The sequence below is a fragment of the Canis lupus genome, chromosome 19 (genome assembly GCF_048164855.1).
Source record: "Canis lupus baileyi chromosome 19, mCanLup2.hap1, whole genome shotgun sequence".
Lineage (NCBI taxonomy): Eukaryota > Metazoa > Chordata > Mammalia > Carnivora > Canidae > Canis > Canis lupus.
This window is the reverse complement of record NC_132856.1, coordinates 14,486,998-14,508,419: the sequence shown is the minus strand read 5'-3', so window position 1 is coordinate 14,508,419 and position 21,422 is coordinate 14,486,998. Positions and strand designations below refer to the sequence as shown.

Sequence of the window (21,422 nt, the reverse complement as noted above, 5' to 3'; positions counted from 1 at the left end):
ACTCAGAAGAAAAAAGAATTGCAAATCTCTATCAGATTTCTTATTTGTGTTTTTTCATGTATATTTGTTCTAGTTAACGTAAATATCACTATGGTTGCCCGTATTTATAATGTTCAGGGCTGTTAGAATGAGGGAAAGCAGAAGGCAGAGAGGATGTACTGAAGATACATGTCTGGTCTGATGCTCTCCCCATCCCACCTCTTTTCCATGTCAGTACCATTGCTCTAAACTCCTCCTAACACAAATGACTTCTATGGTCCTTTGTCTGTCCCAGCCCCACCAGTGTTCAAAGTTCACTCAAGTTTTCTGTAACAAAAAAAACTTCCATGACTTCCTGAAGCCTCATTAATCTCCTCCTCTGAAAGTCCTTCAGGACTTGACTGTCTCCCAACTTAATGTTTTTTAATGTGCATTTCCTGTTACTTACTATTGCTTGATGTTCATTGATCTTGTCTCACTAATGTGGTAGATTCCTGATGCAAGAACTAAGCCATTATTTCTATTTCCCTAAAGCAAAATTGAAAAACATGGTAAAATTATCCATGTTCACTATAAAACAACAGCTACAAAAATTTGTTAGTGTCATGGAGAGCAAAGAAGCAAAAATTATGTAAAATTTACTATTGAGAGATAACTGTTAACATTATGGTTTATGTAGTTTTAGGTCTCTGGGCACACAAATAACATGTATATAATTTATTATAAATAGTATTATGAGACATTTTTACATTTTCCATTGAATATATTTTGTATACATTTCCAAGTATATATCAATTATAATCATTTAAAATAACTAATATTCTAGTGTATGTACTATAATTAGTCCATTATTGAGACATTGGATTGTTTACAGTTTTCCAGTATTGTAAATAATGCTTTGTTTTTATTTGTACTTGTACTGTCATCTCTTAAGTGAAAAATCTAAAAATGGGATTGCTAGATAAAAAGATAGATACATTGTACTTGTTTTATAAAGTGCCAGACTCCCTTCCAGTGTTCCCACCAGGAGTGAGGACAGATCATTTCCCTAAGCTCTTATAAATACTGGGTTATGTCAGTCTCTAAGATCTTTGGAATATGATACAGTAAGATGATATATAGTTTTAATTTGTATAAATTGTATACAAAGGAGATTGAATGTATACTTCCAAGTTTATTGGCCATTTATATTTTGCTTTATTAAATTACTGGCTTATGTTTTTGTCTCATTTTCATTTCCAGTATTGATGTTCTTTTCTTACTGATTTTAAAGATCTCCTTATAAATGCAGATTAATCACCTTTATATGCCATGTGATATTCTTTCATTTTCCCAGGTTGTCTGTCCTTTCTCTTTAAACTCTGTTCATGATTTTTTTTTCTTTATGGAAGATATAAAATTTAAACTGTATTTTAAGGTGTATCCATCTTTTAAAATTTATGACCCTAGTATGTTGCCAAATGTTTCAATGGCTTTCCCTACCACAAGATTATTAAATATTAACTCATTTTATCCTAGTAATTTTATTTTTTGCTTTATTGATCCATATGAAAATTTCAAGTGTTGCTTCATCATCTCTCATGATACATGTTAATATATACTCGGTAAATACTTTTTGTTACCCTGTCTTATGCTCAGTTTGTTCTGAGATACTTTTTCATAGGAATGATCTTGTATTTAGAAATACAGCATATTCCAATGTTAGAATCATTATGATTTCTTATTGTAAGCATATTAGAATACATCTCAGTATGCAGATGTTTTCTCCTTAGTCTATATTGTCTAGTGTATGTAGCAAAAAACCATTTTGGTATCCCTCTGTATTTTGATAGAATATATTTTAGGCCAGGGGCTATAGAGAACCTAAAAATTCCTGTCCTCCAAATCCTTTTTCTTTATTTTCCCCTTTAGAAACTCCTATGTCCGGCTGAGACACCTGTGCACTAATACCTGGGTTCACAGCACAAATATCCCCATTGACAAGGAAGAAGAGAAACCCGTGATGCTTAAAGTAAGTTCTGGAACTTGGCTGTCTCCTTTGGTCTTGTGCTCCCTAATGAAAAAGCTCCTTTGAGAACAGATGGGGGAATAGGGAGCTGTGTTTTGTTGGTTTGGCCAGTGTGTGGTCATGGACAAAGTTGAATGCAATGAAAGAATTCTCTCCATGGGACCTGGCTAAAGCAAGCCCAGGCTTTTTGAAATAACCAGAACTTTTTATTCCATGGCTTTTGCCCTAAAGATTGAGCAATTGTCTGGATTTCTTGTCTGCTTGAAGGATGATTTTAGCTCAGGGAATGTTTGCTTGTGCCTTGAGGCGCATCAGATACCTAATCAGCTTTCCCCAATCTTTATTATTTCTTTATCTCTCTGTGTATTTAAATATACATTTTTTTAAAAGTTCTCTCAGCCCCTTTAATTTCTCTCCCAGAGGCCCACCTCTCCTTCACTACCTTTTCCAGGGTCATAGAACATAAATTCACAAACATAGGGATTTTATTTTTAAAAAGTGAAATTTTTTTTAGTGATGGGGGAGGTTGTTGGAATTTTTTTCTTCTATTTTTATGAACATTTTCAGGTATATAGAAAAATTGAAGGAATGGTACATTGTCTACCCTTATAAAACTGAGTCAGTAATTACCATTTTGCTTATTTGCCTTTTCCTTATGTATTTATAAACATGTTTTTAAATTACAACAGTCTTAACACGCTTCCTTTAATAAATGGAGGTATGGGGTAGCCTGGGTGGCTCAGCGGTTTGGTGCCGCCTTCGGCCCGGGGTGTGATCCTGGGGACCCAGGATTGAGTCCCATGTTGGGCTCCCTGCATGGAGCCTGCTTCTCCCTCTGCCTGTGTCTCTGCCTCTCTCTCTCTCTGTGTCTCTCACTAATAAATGAATAAAATCTTAAATAAATGAATGAATGAATGAATGAATGAATGGAGGCAGGAAATGATACCAGAGCCCATTTTCTGCTTCATGCTTCCCCACAGTAAGAATCTCTAGAGAGGTAACAACTGTTAGTGATTTGAGGTACTTCTTTCCAGATATGTTCCTATGTCTTGTTGATTTTAACGGCAAGGTATAGCTCCAGCTTTTTGGATAGCCCAGTGTCCCGTAAATATAGTGCTTGTTTGAAGTTTTGCTTTCTCAATCCAAAAGACAGTTCCATGAAGACCATTTTGCTTTTCAGATTGGCACCTCCCCTGTGAAAGAGGATAAGGAAGCTTTTGCCATAGTTCCAGTTTCTCCTGCTGAAGTTCGGGACCTGGATTTTGCCAATGATGCCAGCAAAGTGCTGGGCTCCATAGCTGGGAAGCTGGAGAAAGGCACCATCACCCAGAATGAAAGAAGGTGAGGCTTCCCACAAGAACCAGACACACTCATCCTCAGCCCCTGGATTTTTTTTTAATCCCTTGCTGCAGAAAGACTAAATGCCAACTGTGAACAGTTTTATGTGAGAGGAACAGGCCTTAGCCTTTATATGTGGCTTCTACTGGTGATTTTCAAGAACCACATTGACTTCTTTGAGTCTCTAAAGTTGAAAAGATCATCTTTTTTCTTTGTCTCTAATTTGGCCTCTGGGGCTACCTAAGTAAATGTTAGGGGCCAGTGTTACTCTGAAATAAAATTTGATGGCTTATATTTTGTGAAGGTGGTTATCCTTTTGTGGACAATAATGTGTTGTGTGTATTTTACTCTTTTTGGTAATTGGTTGTCATGTTTAAGGAAATTGGGAAGAATGGATCTGCTTGTGTTTAACTGACTCATCAGGGCCGAAGTCTTCTAAGGTGAAGCTTCCAACCTATTGGATGTTGACTGTTCCCCATCTCTAATAGCTTCTTTCTCCCTAAGGTCTGTAACCAAGCTACTGGAAGACTTGGTTTACTTTGTCACTGGTGGCACTAACTCTGGTCAAGACGTACTTGAAGTGGTATTCTCCAAGCCCAACAGGGAGCGGCAGAAGCTGATGAGAGAACAGAATATCCTCAAGCAGGTCTGTGAGATGCGACATACCTGCAGTCTTTGTAAGAAATCAGTAGGCTCACTGCTTTTACAGAGAGCATGGATGGCTCCCACCTGGAAGGTTTGATCAACTGACTTTTCAAGAAAACAGACTTGATTTTTATAGAGCAGTTTTGAGTTCATAACAATAGTGAGTGGACAGCACAAAGTTTATACCTCCTGCCCACACACATGCATAGCCTTACCTATCATTAACATTCACCACTGTAGTGGTGCATTTGATACAGTTGTTAAACCTGCATTGACACATCATAATCCCCCCAAATCTATAGTTTACATTAAGGTTTGCTCTTGGTGTTTGTACACTATTTGGGTTTAGGCCAATGTATGATTACATATCCATTATTACAGTATTATGCAGAATATTTTCACTGTCCTAAAAATCTTCTGTACTGTGCCTATTCATCCCTCATTCCCCTCAACCCCTGGCAACCACTGATCCTTTTACTGCTATCATAGTTTAGCCTTTTCCAGAATGTCATATAGTTGGAATCATACAGTATTTAGTTCTATGTTCTTTCATTTAGTAATATGCATCTAAGATTCCTCTGTAAATTTTCATGGCTTCCTAGCTCAGTTCAGTTGAAAACATACTAGTTGACTATCAACATGTGAGAATTTACCTGTTGGGAACTCCAAGAAGTGTTCACTTGACGACTTCATTTTCGTCAAAAACATTAACAAGTTCTCTGTGTCCTTAAGGTTATTTCATATGTCTGGGAAGATTTGGAGTATTTGATAAATAGTGACCTCTATAAACCATCACAAAATCTTACCATAAAGAATGAATAAATGGCTTACTGGACAAATATAGATAGTATTACCTGGTATAAATTTAAATAAAATGGTGTAAAGATAAATTATAGGGAGGTAAGTGACAAGAGTAGATGAAGTGCACAGAAATGCATACCATATAGTTCTCTACAGCTATATATTGGCTACATACTTGGCTTAGAAATTCCTGGCCACTAAAATCCAAAGAGAAACCTATTCATTACTAGTCCTGTAGTTCTCCATGGGAACTTGGGATTTGAGAATCCTTTCTCCTGTCAGTTGATGATAGACAAAATTTATTAAAACTCCATCATGTTTCAGCAAGGATTTCCAGTCCAAGAATAAATTATGTCCAGCTGTTCCATGGGATGACTCCCAGATTAGACCTCTGGCTTAATGCCAATGCTCATTTCCACAGTGGTAATTCCTTGAGGGGCCAGAATGATCAGATTCCATGGCAGAAACCTTCACTGAGCACTATATTTATGCAACTGACAATTATTATCTACTTTATCCTTAAGACCCCCTTGTAACTCAGTGATATTCTTTCCATTTTACTGATGAGAAAACCAAAAGCTACCTTGACTGTGCTTTATACCACTAGGGAATAATGCAGGAGTGAGTTCAACTTAAAATTTGCTAATTCCAAAGTCTATACTTTTAACCACTGCCCTACACACCACACTTGCAAGTGTTTGAGGACCAATGAGGTCCAGGTGGCCTGAATTCAGTGAGTAGCCAGTCTCAGTTGATGGATTGTGTGTAATTTTCAGATTATTGATGTTGATCTAGAAAGATTTGCCTGTGCAGTCCCACCACCTGTGAGGTTGTATTAGTTTAAGACCAAGGGTTAGCCATTAACTCTGTAAATGATGGCAGCATTCATTCTTCCTTCTCACAATCAGATCTTCAAGTTGTTACAAGCCCCATTCACAGACTGTGGCGATGGCCCCATGCTGCGGCTGGAGGAGCTTGGGGATCAGCGGCATGCCCCATTCAGACATATCTGCCGGCTCTGCTACAGGGTCCTGAGACACTCCCAGCAAGACTACAGAAAAAACCAGGTTGGTATTCGGGATGGATGGGAAGTAATGGGCAGCTTCATCCCTGAAGTTCATGTACTCGCCTCATGAGTTTTAAGTCTCACATCTATAGTTACTTAATGACTAGAGATTAGTTTATTAAGTTCACGCTTAGAAAGGAAATAAATTTTTGCAAGCCTCAGAAGATAGAGTCCTTAAGAAAGATGCCAGAGAAGTTCCCTTCTGCAGCCACCTTTCTTTTTTTTTTTTTAATTTTTATTTATTTATGATAGTCACAGAGAGAGAGAGAGGCAGAGACACAGGCAGAGGGAGAAGCAGGCTCCATGCACCGGGAGCCCGACGTGGGATTCGATCCCGGGTCTCCAGGGTCGCGCCCTGGGCCAAAGGCAGGCGCCAAACCGCTGCGCCACCCAGGGATCCCCTGCAGCCACCTTTCAATGAGAGTTTTCTTTTGGCATTGGTATTACATTTTTATTGCCTTATGGAAAATGATTACATGGGTTTATATTAAAGGAAGAGTGGAATCTTTTCTTCCTGCTCCCTTCCATAGTCTACATGTCTGCTGGTAACTTTATTTTGATTTTGGCTCATATTTTATGACATTCTAAGTCCTTGTCTATGTCATGGCACTATATATATTATCCTCTCCCCATGAAATAAATGTTCTAACCTCTCTGGGGTTTCCCATTATTTTGGTATTTTAAGGAAGCCTGTGAACTGTGTTACCACATTTAGTAGTTCTCAGCTGGAACTAATATTGTCCCCCAGGAAGTATTCGACAATTTCAGGGGACCCTTTTGAGTGTCACAACTTGGAGGTGCTCCTGGCACCTAGTGGATAGAAGCCACTGATGCTACTAAATATCCAGGAATGCACAGGACATCCCCATCTGCAAATAGTTATCCAGCCCGATAGTCCGTAGTGCTGAGGTTGAGAGGCCCTGCACTATGTTACGTAAAGTACTGTAGGTGCATAGATGATGCTTATGAAAACCTTGATTCCCAGTCTCTGCGTTGTGTTACAAAAAGCTTTTGTTTGTAAACTTTTGACTGCCGCAACATCTGGCCTTTAAGCTTTTCTCTGTAATTAAGGTTTTTTATATTTTGTCATGAAGATAGTATTAAACTTAAGCAATGCTCTAAAGTATTAGATATAATGTTGTTAGCAAATATTGCTAAGCTTTTGACTTTGCCTTTGGTATTGTTGAAATTAAAAGTATCCTATACCTATGATGTTGCGTTCATTAATCTGGACAGGTGGTCTTTGGGTGCTCTGATTGCTTTAAATTCACCTGCGGTGTGTCAATACCATACTCAAATAGTGCCAAAGAGATTTTATTCTCTTTCTCTGCTATCTTCAGATAAGGATGCATTGGAGCCTGTAGTGTGTGCCAGCACATTTTGCTTCTACATGAAAAGACCAAACCATTCCCTCTTACTGCTGCTACATTGACTATCTCTGCTTATTATTTATGGATTCTATGCCACTTGGCATAAGTGTATCTTTGAGGGCTGGTGAATTCCTAAATGTGCATCCTTATTGAGCATGGACTGAAAAGTGGCCAGTGTCCACTGTGGACACTCTGAGTAGTTTTTAGGTTTTTGGAATTAATTTTAAAAAATTAAGCCAAGTTTCAAGGGCTTTTGGAACTTTCAGTAAACAAATTGTCTTGGGAAGGGAAATATTTTTGAATAGAAAGAAGCAATATCTTCAAGAGGCTTCCCTGAGTTCCTCATATATTGTTATGGAACATCATGTCTGATCCCCAAAGAGAGAAGCCAGAGATGTTGTCATAGGTTCTATGAATCTGGTTGACTGGCTTAGGTATTCCTAACTTGCTTCTGCTACCCATTGGCTATAAAAATGTATTTTCACCCCAGTTAAAGAATACAGAATGGGGTAATATTGTTCTAAATAGCTAGGTAGGCTTAAGTATATTTATTCAGCAGCATAGAGGAGCAAGGCACAGTTAAATCCTCTTGAATTAGTAATAAAATCAGAGCTGAAAAACAGCTTTTGACCTTTTAGGAAAATAAGTCACCACATTAATATTTATACTGTGCACTTACTAAAATGCCCATCTGTACATACAGGATAATTTGCTTAATTACATTTGTGTGGCAGGTTTAGTAAAATGAAGGATGTGGGGGAGTTTGCAGCTGCTATCCTAGATTAGAAAGTTGTGGAAAGATGCTCCACTAGGATTTCCCTTACAAACAATCATTCTCATCAGGGACTGTTGCTGTTTTCCTCAGTTTTGGGTTGAACTTAATATTTTTTGGTCTCTCTGTCAACCTTTCTTTTCTTCCTTAAAAGGAGTACATAGCCAAGCAGTTTGGCTTCATGCAAAAACAGATTGGCTACGATGTGTTGGCCGAAGACACCATCACTGCCCTGCTTCACAATAACAGAAAACTCCTGGAAAAACATATCACCGCTGCTGAGATCGACACATTTGTCAGTCTGGTGCGAAAGAACAGGGAGCCCAGGTGAGGCGGAGGTGGGCCTGATTGGCAGAATGTGTCTGACCAAACCAGTCATGGTGCTTTGGGCTGGGTTTCCTTTTTGAGGGCTGCCAGAGGCAGATGTCATTTAGGCCAGTCTTGAGAGGCTCTTGGATGAGTAGCGGAAAGAACAGACCTGTGGTGGAATCCTAGCTCTAACATTTACCAGCTGGGTGACCTTCACTTTCCCCTTGAGCTTTAATTTCCTTCTATGCTAAATGGATGGTTATGAAAATTGAATGAGAATAAATGCATGTGAAGTACCTGGTACTTCGTAGATGCTCAGTCAATGGCAGATAGCACTGGCCACTCAGTGACCATGTAGTACCCCCCGATTATCAGAACACTTCCCCCAAATATCATAAGAGTTTTTTTTGCAAACTTAGTTGTTACTTGAGTGTTTTTATTTTATGTTAGGATTCTATCATTTCTCATTCTCATAGATCTCCCCACCTTCTTCCTCTCTTCCCTCTTTTCTTCTCCTGATTCAGATCCACAACATTGGGGCAACTGGGTGACTCAGTCGGTTTAGTACCTGCCTTCACCTCAGGTCATGATCCTGGGGTCCTGGGATCGAGCCCCACATTGGGCTCCCTGCTCAACAGGGAGTCTGCTTCTCCCTCTCCCTCTGCCCTTTCCCCTGCTCGTGCTTTCTCTCTCTTTCTCAAATAAATAAATATTTTTTATATATAAAAAAAAAGATCCACAACATTTTAGAAGTAGGAAATAGCTTATAATATAGATATCGTGAACAATCACACTGGAGAGCTGATAGTGTTGTTACAAAATGACTCCTCCCACCCATGAAGTTAAATGATGCCTTGTGGAGCATTCTCATGTACCAGGGAGTGAACTAAACCAGCACTTGACATGAATTAGCTTATTTAATCTTCAGGACAGTTCTCTGAGGTTATACATTATCCTCTTCTGTGGATGAGAAAAGTGTAATACAGCAAGGTCAAGAAATTTCTCCAAGTCACACTGCATATCAGAACATAACTAAAGGAGAATCAGCACAGGGATTCCAACTCAGGCCTCAGAGCCTTTCCTAACTTCTCTGGTCCCCCTCCATCCACTGCTTCCTTATGTGGATGTCTTCCTTCTTTTCATTTTTGCCTCATCACTTCTCCATCTGCCCCAGTCATGGCCGCTTTCCTCTTCTGCCTCTTTCTTTCTTTTCTTATGGTGACTGGGTTCCTGGTGGTGCTGTAGATGCTGGCAGCCAAACCTGAAATGTCTCTGATTTCTTTTGTCCAAGGTATGGACTGTCCACTTAGCAGAGTCAGGCTCCAAGAGCCAAACCTCCTCTCTGGCTACAGAAAATGTTTTGTTTGCTTTCTCTTTCTCGACAGATTCTTAGATTATCTCTCTGACCTCTGTGTGTCCATGAACAAATCGATCCCAGTGACCCAAGAACTAATATGTAAAGCCGTGCTGAATCCAACCAATGCCGACATCCTAATTGAGACCAAGTGAGTGGGGAAGGGAGTAGTCTTGGGATTTAAGATACAGATGAGAAAAAGATTTAGATAGAGCTTGTACGGTTCAGTGGATGTCTGCACTCCTGACTAAGAGAACTTTACCCTTTTGGGTGAAGACTTGGTCTGAAGTCAGACAGGCTGGCATGAGATCTGTCTAATGCAAAGGTCTTGGATAAGGGAATTAAGTTTGCTTCTGGAGTGGCCTCCTCTATACTTACTTTTGCACACTGGTTTAAAACTAAGTGTATTCACCAGAGAGCATTTTGTACACACTTGGTTTAATTTTAAGAGCTTAATGCTCTTAACGTAAGATTATTAGTTTTAAAATGTAAAGGAGGTAATTCATTGATGATATTAAGATACTGCAGGGAAGAGTTTTTTAAATTATCACTGTTCAAAAGTGTTTAGTGGTACAGAGAAACTTTGGTAATAGTAGTGATTCATTTTTAGCAAGGGAACTGTTTTCCTGGTAAGTACAATGCCAGTAATAAAGGCCAGTGTTTAGAAAACAAATCAAAACAAAACCTCAAACTCAATTAGGCACTAAGCTAGTGATTTGGTTTGTTTGTTTCTTATGCATGACTTGATTTTGTGCTTAAGGCTAATGCAACTTCAGCATATGACATTGGGCCTGAATAATTGTCTTTGGGGACTGTCCTGTGTGTTTAGCAGCATCCTTGGTTTCTACCCAGTAGATGCCTGTAGTACTCCTCCTGTTCAGTTGTGACAAACAAAAATGTCTAAATGTCTGCCGACATTGCCACAGGTCTCCTGGAGAGGGTGCAAGGCAGATAGAATCACCCTGCTTGAGAACCACTGGCATAAAGTATAGGAAGAAGTTAATGTTTGGCTTTTTGTGATCCTGCCACTAAGGAACAAAAAATGATCATCTCTGTCTTTCTGCTGAAAGTGAAGCTAAATTTCAGTGTATTGCTACAGTTGATCCAGGATCAGCAAGTATTTCAATGGAGTGAGTTTTCCCTCTTTCTCTTATTTTCCAGGTTGGTTCTTTCTCGTTTTGAATTTGAGGGTGTTTCTACTGGAGAGAATGCTCTAGAAGCAGGAGAAGATGAAGAGGAGGTGTGGCTCTTCTGGAGAGACAGCAACAAGGAGATCCGCAGCAAGAGTGTGAGGGAACTGGCACAAGACGCTAAAGAAGGCCAAAAGGAAGACCGGGACGTTCTCAGCTACTACAGGTCACGAGAAGTCCCTTCGGGCTCAGTTTGGGGTGCCGTGAAAAGAATCAATGAGGATTTTATTGGTTACTTGTTGATTGTTCCAGGGAGTCATAAGTTGTTACCTGTCTAGCAAATGATGTGCATTTTAAGAGTTTGGAGTATGAGGTCTCATTGACACTTGCAGAGGGAATTGATTTCAGGCCCTGGCCTGGTGGGCAGAACAGTTTATTGTTTGCCTGTAGCAGCACAGCACATACATGCATATTGTAGTATTTAGGAGTCAGACTGTATGGTCAGACTGCTTGGGTTCAAATTCTGACCTTCCTACATACTAGATTTTTGACTTTTTTTCTTTTTAAAGATTTTATTTATTTATTCCAGGGAGAGGTAGAGACATAGGCAGAGGGAGAAGCAGGCTCCCTGTAGGGAGTCTGATGCGGGACTCGATCCCAGGACCCCAGGATCACGACCTGGACTGAAGGCAGACACTCAACCACTGAGTCACCCAGGTGCCCCTAGGTTTTTTATTTGGCCAAGTTATATACCTCTTTATGTCCCAGGTCCTTTATCTGCATAGAGATAGTAGTGCCAACCTCCTTAGAACTTTGGCAGACAGAGCTAGGAAACAAGTGTGCATATTCACATTTATCTGTATATTTGTATATAGGCACCCATATATCTTCTCTATTTCTGTATCCATCTGTGCAAATTTGTAATGAAACTTTGAGTCCACATCAATACTTGCAATTTCATTCCAACACCATTGGGTTATTGTAGCCTTCACATTTCCACATATGCAGCTCCCTCCCATGACAGAGAAACCTGGCTGGCCTTTCCCTGGGGGCTGTACCTGTTTGCTCACTGTCTGTTCCCTAGGGAGTGTACCTGTTTGCTCACTGCTGGTTACCTCTGTCAGCGCCAGGGTCTCCCTGGTTCCAGCTTTAAGTCCTGCTGGCCCTACCACCTCAGGGAAGGCAACGGAGAGGTCAAGAAGGGGGAAGAGAGCCAATAGAAATTTTTCAAAGAAAAGAGAAGGGAAGATGGCGAAGTGCTTATGGCATTTTTTTAATGAGTAAAACTTGGCCATTCTAGTGCTCTTTATTCCCTCCTGTGTTCCCTGCCCCTCACTCCCGTTCATGCATACAGTGTGTAAGTAACCTTCCACATTCTCGATGTATTTTACTCCATTTGTATGCATTCATAAAAAATACAGACTATTTTGCCAGCTCCTGGAAATTTATGTAATTGGTACTTTATTCTAAGTTCCATTCTGAAACCTGCCTTATTTATTTTGTATTGCTTCTGAGATGTGTTCGTGTTAATGACGGTAGATGTACTTCTCTAATTTTGAAGTACAAAAGCTGAGCAGGGTTCCATTTTATTATGCTATGTTTTCATTGCTCCTTGATATTACATCGTATGCCACAATTTTGTTTTTCATGTCCGGGAGCATTCTTATTCAAAAGCATTGCATATGAGTAAGAGTTTCCATTTCATATTAGTAGTAAAGTGTTGAATTGGCGAGCATGCATATTTTCAGCTTTACCAAGCAATTCTAGATTGGATATTTTGGTGCACACTCCCACCAGTTGTAAATGAGAACTTTGTTTCTCCTGGTCTTTGCTGACTGAATATTGTGATGCTTTTTAATCTTTGTTAATATTATAAGCATGAAATAGAATCATATTTTTTTTATTTGCATTCACTGGTATCTAGTGAGATTGAGACTACTTTCAACTCATGGTTATTGATAATAAGCAGAATTTTAGCTTCAGAAGCCAGTATTTGCCACTTTGGAAGCCAGTAGCTTTCTTATTTCACATTAGAAGTTGTTTACTCTTTTAACGTTTGATACATCTTCCTATGAGGGTGAATGAGAAAGAGTGCTTCCCTAGTCCAGTACAGGAGGTGACAAAAACCACATGTAGTTGGATGAGGAAGAAAGCATAAGGTATTTTGAAGATTCCCCTACTTTGTACATCGTGTTTTTCATGTAAAAGTCAAAAAGGAGGCTTATGAGATAAGACCCTAAGAGTATTATAAAATTTCTAGTTAGACTCAACATGGGAGATATCTTGAACATTTCCTACATGGTCTTTATATACTGTATTAAAAAAACAGCTGAAGAAATAGATAAGCATTTTACACGTAACATTTTCCCCCATTTATTTCATAAAATAAACAAGGGCAAAGTGGAATCAAATAGTCACATAATTACTCCACCTCAGCAAGGTAGATATGTATGACTGGTGGTATAGCTTGAAGTGTTCCTTTATCTGCTTGGTCACAGAAGCCATCTAAGCATGTCGATGTTCAGGTGTTCAATGTCACTCCTGTGAAAGTTGGGGATATCTGAACTGTCTAATGTGTGTTCCCATTCATCTTCAATGACTTCTGATTTCTTTTTGTAACCTTCCTTCTCTCCAGGTATCAGTTGAACCTTTTTGCTAGGATGTGCCTAGACCGCCAGTACCTGGCCATCAATGAAATATCAGGCCAGCTGGATGTAGATCTCATTCTCCGCTGTATGTCTGATGAAAACCTGCCTTATGACCTGAGGGCATCCTTCTGCCGTCTCATGCTTCATATGCACGTGGACCGAGATCCTCAAGAACAAGTCACTCCTGTGAAATACGCCCGCCTCTGGTCTGAGATTCCCTCGGAGATTGCCATCGATGAGTGAGTCTGGCTTCTCCCTGCACCGAGACCTCATGTTGCTTTAAAACCTCATCATGTTTGGGTCAGGGTAGACAGACAACTTATGGTAAAGTCTAGCTAAATCATAACAGAAAGAAGAAGTCTTTTTTTTCCCCATCAAGCTTAAAATTAAAAAGTAGATGGCAAATACTGCTTTTTTTGAAGAATGTGAAAGATGGCATGATTAAATTTATGTCTTGTCTCTTTTTAATTTTTTTTAATTTTTTATTTTTTTTAACATTTTTAAAAAATTTTTACTTATTTATGATAGTCATCAGAGAGAGAGAGAGGCAGAGACATAGGCAGAGGAAGAAGCAGGCTCCATGCACCGGGAGCCCGACGTGGGATTTGATCCCGGGTCTCCAGGATCGCACCCTGGGCCAAAGGCAGGCGCTAAACCGCTGTGCCACCCAGGGTTCCATTGTCTCTTTTTTAAAGTCAACAAATATTTGTCTCTACTTTGTGTCCGCCTTAAGTAATATGTCAATGAACCAACCAGAACACTATCTCTACACTTGAAGGGAAAGAGATACAAACAAGACAATTGATTACATAGCTTTTTTTTTTCTTTTTTTTTTAAGGATTTTATTTATTTGAGAGAGAGAGAGAGAAAGCAAGAGACAAAGCACAAGTGAGGGTGTGGGTGGGGAGGGGCAGAGGGAGAGGAAGAAACAGATACCCGCTGAGCAGGGAGCCTGACACGGGGCTCCAGCTCCATCCCAGGACCCTGAGATCATGAACTGAGCTGAGGGCAGACTCTTAAGAGACTGAGCCCCTCAGGCACCTCAAATGATTACATATCTTGATGATAGCTGCTAAGGGGGAAAGAATAAAGTAAGGACAGAGGGTGAGATAGGAGTGTTGGTGAGGGGGGGTTCTCGGCTTTGTGGCCGAGCAGCTGAGAAAGGCCTAACTATAAAGTTCTTGAATTTTTTTTTCCTTTTCTCTCTCCTTTTCTTTTAGCTATGATAGTAGCGGAGCTTCCAAAGATGAAATTAAGGAGAGGTTTGCCCAAACCATGGAATTTGTGGAGGAGTATTTAAGAGATGTGGTTTGTCAGAGGTTTCCTTTCTCTGATAAGGAGAAAAATAAGCTTACATTTGAGGTAACTCATAATGAAATGATCTGTATGTTTTATCTGCTTTTCATCGGTCATTTTTCTGTTGGGTAAATAGAAAATATTTTAGCATGTGGTAATTTCTATCATGATACTCTGGTTTTGTAATAAAAAGGAATTCAGCTCAATTTTGTTCAAGAATAAAATAGAATTGATAGCAGTTACTTGGCTTAATGGTAGTTAAGCTCTTAGAGTAAGTACCCAGGGTGAATCCTATCATGTAACATGATAGACTGGTACGTATACTCTGTATTTTATATTAAAAACAACAGGAAAGAAACAGACTATGAGATCTGTCACAGATCCTTTGAGGTATATAAATTCTTACTACATTTGAGTTAAAATGTTTCTCTTTGAGTCCCCCCTTTCCTTGTGAGGAGTTCTATTTCTGAGGATTGCAATATTGTTATCTATGCCCTCTGGCTATAACATGGCTTGCCCTGTATTCTCTTTGGGAAGCTCCACAGACACATGATTAGGCCAGTTGTTTATTAACTAGTTATTAAAAGAAGTCAGTAGCTGTGCAGTTTTTTGTTTCTTATTTTTCTCCTTATAAAAAGAAATTTGATCAGAAATGGCAAGCAAGGTATATGCCTTCTCTTACTATAAAGAGGGACAGAATCAGTCATTTATCAACTAGTCCACATAAAACTGAAGGGTACACTTTAACACCATTTCTCTCTCCCTCTCTGTCTCTCTCTTTGTTTTAATATAATAGGTTGTAAATTTGGCTAGGAATCTAATTTACTTTGGTTTCTACAACTTCTCTGACCTTCTACGATTAACGAAAATCCTCCTGGCCATACTGGACTGTGTGCACGTGACAACAATCTTCCCCATTAGCAAAATGGCAAAAGGAGAAGAGAATAAAGGTAAGAATGTTGTGGCAAAGTGGAGGAGTAGGATTTGCTGGCACCCACACCCCAGGGACATGCCCTCCCAGACTTTCCCCTTACTACTTGTATCATGTGTTTCCCTGTGAGTTCCTGTCCTTCCCTTGTCCTTTTCTTCTGGACTTTTCATTTTGGATATTTTCTTATTCTTCCTTTTTTAAAATGATTTTATTTGAGAGAGAGCAAACACAAGTTGGGGAGAGGGGGGAGGGACAGAGAAGACGCCAACTCTCCACTGAGCAGGGAGCCCAACTTGAGGCTTGATCCCAGGACCCTGGGATCACGACCTGAGCTCAAGGCAGACACTTAACTGACTGAGCACCCCAATTATGGGCATTTTCGAACAAAAAGTAAAGCCGAAAGAGTAGCACAGCAGACACCTGTAGATCTTTGAGTCCTTGATTATTCACATTTTGCTCAAATTCCTTTAGATCTATGTATGAGTCTGGGTGTCTATTTTGCCAAACCATTTGAAAGTTATCTAACCAGTTTCATGCTCATCTCTTAAGAACATATGTCCTGTCCTCATTTTTGATATGTTGTGATCAATCAATGATGATTTAGCATATGATGAAATAAAACCCAGGTTTGTATTTCCAATCTGTGAATAGGAAAATCTGCCTTTCCTTGTTTTTTCCTCTGTTTTAGGGTGAGGGTAGGCCCATACTAGGTACTCGTGTCTGGATAATTAGTGAGATTGTCTCTACAGCTAGAAGAGAAAAAGTACATCTCCTTATCTCCCACCATCTGTCAGGTCCTGTGATCAGTCATTTCACATATTTTTCACCATCTCATCCTCTGACTGAGCTCCTTTATTCTCATTTTAGAGATAAAGAAACTGAGCCTCAGAGGTAATCCAGTGTGCTCAAGATTAGTATTCATAGCAGCACTTAATTTGTGCCTCGTTTACTGCTATACCCCTAATATTATGTATAGCAACAAACATATGCTAAGTGACCAGTAAAATTTGGCAGGTGAATTAATACACAAAAATGCCCCTTGGGGAATTTCAAAACCCATGTGTTTTCTGTTACTCCTGAGTCCCCAGAGTTTTGATGGGTATTAACCTTTTCTGATTCCTAGGGTCTTGAGAATGTGTCAGAACAGGGACATGTTAAATAATATGTCTTGAGTCTCTTCCCCATGCCAGGTGCCTCAGACCACTCTTCTAGAATGTTGTCATGACTGAGGTCTGTCCTGACCCTTCCTAGGCAGTAATGTAATGCGGTCCATCCATGGGGTTGGAGAGCTGATGACCCAGGTCGTGCTCCGGGGAGGAGGCTTTTTACCCATGACTCCCATGGCTGCTGCCCCTGAAGGCAATGTGAAACAGGCAGAGCCAGAGAAGGAGGACATCATGGTCATGGACACCAAGTTGAAGATCATCGAAATACTCCAGGTAACCATCAGCCAGGCGTGGTGGGAAGTGTGCTTCACAGGGTTACCATTTGGATCTGCCCCTCCCTGCTCTTATAAAGCCCTAGACTTTCTGGGGGAGAGTATGGAGGTAAATTCTTAGCTCATTGTTCAGTGCCATTTATGAACTAGCTGTCTTTATCCCTCTCCTGTCATCTCATGCTCCTCCCCAATGTGCCTTGTTCCTCCAGTCATGACAAAACTTCCTGTAGTTGCCTTAGCTTTCCATAATCATTGACCTCTATGGCTTCACCCAAGCTGCTCCTTTTGCTTAAAATTCACTTGGTTATGCTTCTACATAAAGCTGGGTTCCTTGCTTATTGTTCATAACTAGTTTAAGGTTCCATGAACTTGGCAACACCTGCCTCCCTCCCTCCCTTCCCTTTTTCATTCATTCATTCAACAAATATTTATTGAACCTGATTCTGTGCCAAGTACTTTTAAGCACTGGAGATCAGACTGAACAACATAGATTAAATTCCTGCTTCTAAAGAACCTGCATTTTGGTAGGACTCTTAGGCATATTAAACAACAAATATTCTGTGTCAGAGAGTGGTAAGTGTTAAGGATGCTAAAATCTAAAGGAGGATCAGGATGGTTGGAGGCCGCCAGGAGGAAGGAAGCCAGGGATACTGTTTTTGTTGGGGTTATCAGACAAGGCCTCTCTAGTAAGGCAATGTGATCAGAGACCCAAATGAAGTGAGGAAGCTAGCATGTGGATATCTAGGAAAAGTCTCGGAGGCAGAAGTAATAGCAATGAGAAGATCTTGAGGTGGGAGTACACTTGGCAGGTTTTGGAGCAGGTTGGATTTAAGAGGGAATGGGAGAGGTTGAATCCGAGTGGGGGAGTAAGTACAAATAACTCTTTTGAGTGGATTTGCTATAAAATGAACAGAAAAATGGGGAAGTGCCTGAGGGTGATTGTTGGTAACAGGAAGTTTTTGTTAGAATGTTTTTTAAGTTGAGAGATTATAGCAAGTTTGTATGCTGAATGGAATGAATGGAATGGTCAGCTAGAGAGAGGGACAAGTTGTTGACATAGGAGAGAGGATAATTGTAGGAGTAAAGGCCTTGCATGGGCAAAAGGAGGTATGGGAGCCAATCTACTGAGGACAGGGATTGGTCTCAGGTATGAGAACCCTCCTGATCTCCTGACAGTCTGTGTTTTCCTCTTTCTGCTCGTAGGTCATTTTTATTCATCAGCAAAATCATTTGCTCCTTAATGAAAATAATGCTGTTACCACTTTTTTTTTTCTCTTTTGTCTCATGTTGCCTCTTGCCAACCCCAGACCATGTAGTAGGTGATTACAAATTATTATAGACTTAAGAATTTGTTTTTTGAGTCTGAAGTCACTTTTTACCAATAGTTTGAAAGCATCAATGAGAGTCCTCAAATATTTAGTGCTGTAAAGATTGACTTTAGAAGAAGCCTCATTGAATTTTTGCCTAACCAAAAGTTGAGAAGGACTTCTCAGGCTATGCCTTATGCGTCCCAAGTATGTTAGTATCATGAACATGTATCAGAAGTGATGCAGTATAAAACTTGATAACACCCTTGAAGTCCTCTCAGTGTCATCATCTTAGAACAACTGGTTGGTGGAGTCATTGTTTCAACAAATACTTCCCCCTTACCATACGTAAAGCACTTTGCTGGGCACTCAGAAAAATGCACAGATGATTAGAACAGAGATTATACCCACAAGAGATTTATAGTCTAATAGGGAAAAAAAAGGAAGTAAAACTATGAGAAAAGTATTCTCCTAGGACATGGGGGGTGTATCATTTGATCCCATTTAGTAAGCACCAGAGAAGGTTTTTACAGAGGAGATAGATTTTATCTGTGCTTTTACACCTTAACGAGGTTTGTAGTATAGAACCAAGGGGACATTCTCAAGTCCCCTTGAACTTGGAGCAGGTTGAACCAGGGCATGACATCTCATGGACCAGTAGTAACTCCCCTTGGGCAGAGACAGAGTGTGTGGAACGGAAGTTGTCAAAAATGAGGTTGGAAAGGAGGACCAGGCCAGATTCTAGAGAGTTCTGGGTGCCTAAAGTGTTAGGACCTAGTTCTATAGTGAGCCTTTGAGAATTTTCATAAAGGGGACTGACATAAAAATAAACACCTTTGGGAGGTAGATCTGGTGATGGCAAGGCAGGAGCTAAGGAGGATGTGAGCAGGGGGAAATCATAGGAGAGATCCAGTAGAAGTGGAACCAACAGGACTTAGTCTGTGATTAGATGTTTGTATCAGAGAGGAGTAGATGTTCTGAGGTTGACTGAGGTTGAGAGAACTTGGGCAGGACTGACATTGTTTTGTACAATACTGAGTTTGAGACTCTGGCAAGACACCAGATGAGATGTCCAGTAATCAGTAGGAAACAATGACCAAGAGCTCAGAAGGCAAGCCAAGGTAGTAGTATCTCAGTCTGGGAGAGGTGACTGCCCTGGGATTGAGTCAGGTCACCAAGAGGGCAAGGCAGAGACGAGAAGAGAATGGAAGGGAGAATGTCCGTAAGGTCCTCAAATAATGCCAAGCAGTTGCTTTTTTTGTTTTGATTTTTTTTTTTTTTTTTTTTTTGGCTCTTGCAACAACTGGAAAATGTAACTTGCTTCAGAGTAGAGGGCAAAGGAATGTAAGAAGTAAATGAAGAAGGAACCCAAGAGTTGTTTTATAAATCAAAGGAAACCATCAGAAATGAAAAATATGGACCATGCTAATTTCTAGTAGTAAAAGCATGCATGTATTTCTCTGTGGATTCTTTTAAATTAAGGCAGCTAACTTCACCCTTCTCAGGGCCCAGAGTTGGCGTTTAATAGTTGCTGAAGTCATGTTTTATAGAGGATGGAGTAGGGAGTGAGTGATTTATTGTTCCAATTATTAAATTAATTGTCAGGGTGCTAAAGTTTGTACTAGAAGCTAAGGTGCTATGGACAGACTTGATATACTCCATAGAAGTCTGTTGTTAAAGTAATTGTTGAAATCTAAGCCAAATATTTGGCTTAGTGCTTTAAGGTAATTGATGCAGCAGATACCAGGCCCAGCCAGAGTGCAGTGGCTTGGCAGAGTGTTACAGGTGGTATGCTAATGTAACCAATCTGTTTCCATTTCCACTTGAATCTTTAGTTTATTTTGAATGTGAGATTGGATTATAGGATCTCCTGCCTCCTGTGTATATTTAAGAGAGAGTTTGATGAAAGCAATTCCCAGACTTCGGAAACATCCTCTGGAAACAGCAGCCAAGAGGGGCCAAGTAATGTACCAGGTTAGTGATTCCACAATGGGATTTCAGCCATAGAATGGGGTGTGAGTCTAATAAAAACTGAGGATTCCAATAGTACATTCTACAGAAAGGATAAAATACTAATATTTTGAAGTATATTGCAATGGAGAATGAAATCCTAGGAGTTACCTTTTATGGGTAGAGGAATAATTGAAAGAGTTCTGATCTCTTCTGGGTTAGATCTTGTTTCCTTCCATCTTGGAGTCTCTTAGTCATAAGACAGCTGAGAGTTGTAGTGTTGTGATTACATGAAATGCCAAAAAAAATTTATTGTCCACTAGCAACTTTTACTCATGATGGAAGTTTTTCCCTGCCCAGGAAATAGTGATGAAGGGGAAAGGGAAAGGTGGTGGTAGACACAATTTCACCTCTCAAGGCCTGAGCTTCCTTGGCATGAGGTCATCTGCTCTACTAAGTGGATCATGAGTGGGTAGAAAACCAGCAGAAATGTGGAACAGTGCATACCAGAGCCACTGGACAGTGTGATGTGGGTTGACCTGGCTTCACAGCTTTACAATACAAGATTCTGAAAGACTTGAGGTTTAACCTATAGGCAGGGACAAGGCTATTTTTAGAAAAGTTCACCAACAGCCTATGTTTTTAGGCCTTTCTACATCTGAAACTATGTTCTATAACTTTCCAGGTACTCTTGACTTTGAACACATTGAAGAGCAAGCAGAAGGCATCTTTGGAGGAAGGAAAGTATATTTTCAGTGTTCAGTTTTGTAGGTGGTTCTAAGATTGGGAAGCCTCCTTTTGTGTAGCTCTAAAAGGCTTTTCCCTCATTTTTCTAGGAAACAGCCTTTGGGTTTAGTTTATTTATCGGCTCAGGTCAGAATGATATTAATTGGCTGTGTCTGTGTGTGAATATCTATGTTTCCTGCCTGGGATAGAAAGAATGGAAGTAGGTTTCCCCAAGTGCATGTATTAAAAGATTTTTTTTTAATGGTGCAAAATAGAGTTGAAAGAAAGAGGGAATTGAAAACAAAGTGAGGTTAGCAAGATCATGTGTTTCTGCTGCTGGTGGACGCCATTTTT

The 21,422-nt window shown here is 40.0% G+C and overlaps 1 protein-coding gene across 11 annotated transcripts in view; it reads left to right on the top strand.

The window, feature by feature from the left end:
- ITPR1 (inositol 1,4,5-trisphosphate receptor type 1) overlaps positions 1 to 21,422 on the top strand; it is a 319,204-nt gene that overhangs the window by 146,983 nt on the left and 150,799 nt on the right. For all 11 annotated transcript variants that reach the window (XM_072785304.1, XM_072785307.1, XM_072785308.1 and 8 more), the window contains 13 exons: positions 1,891 to 1,990; positions 3,168 to 3,328; positions 3,830 to 3,971; positions 5,680 to 5,838; positions 8,134 to 8,306; positions 9,674 to 9,793; positions 10,804 to 10,998; positions 13,408 to 13,659; positions 14,641 to 14,782; positions 15,513 to 15,666; positions 16,899 to 17,086; positions 20,228 to 20,366; positions 21,028 to 21,082. In XM_072785304.1, coding sequence (XP_072641405.1) covers positions 1,891 to 1,990; positions 3,168 to 3,328; positions 3,830 to 3,971; positions 5,680 to 5,838; positions 8,134 to 8,306; positions 9,674 to 9,793; positions 10,804 to 10,998; positions 13,408 to 13,659; positions 14,641 to 14,782; positions 15,513 to 15,666; positions 16,899 to 17,086; positions 20,228 to 20,366; positions 21,028 to 21,082 — 1,980 coding nt within the window. The remainder of the gene's footprint in view (positions 1 to 1,890; positions 1,991 to 3,167; positions 3,329 to 3,829; positions 3,972 to 5,679; positions 5,839 to 8,133; positions 8,307 to 9,673; positions 9,794 to 10,803; positions 10,999 to 13,407; positions 13,660 to 14,640; positions 14,783 to 15,512; positions 15,667 to 16,898; positions 17,087 to 20,227; positions 20,367 to 21,027; positions 21,083 to 21,422) is intronic.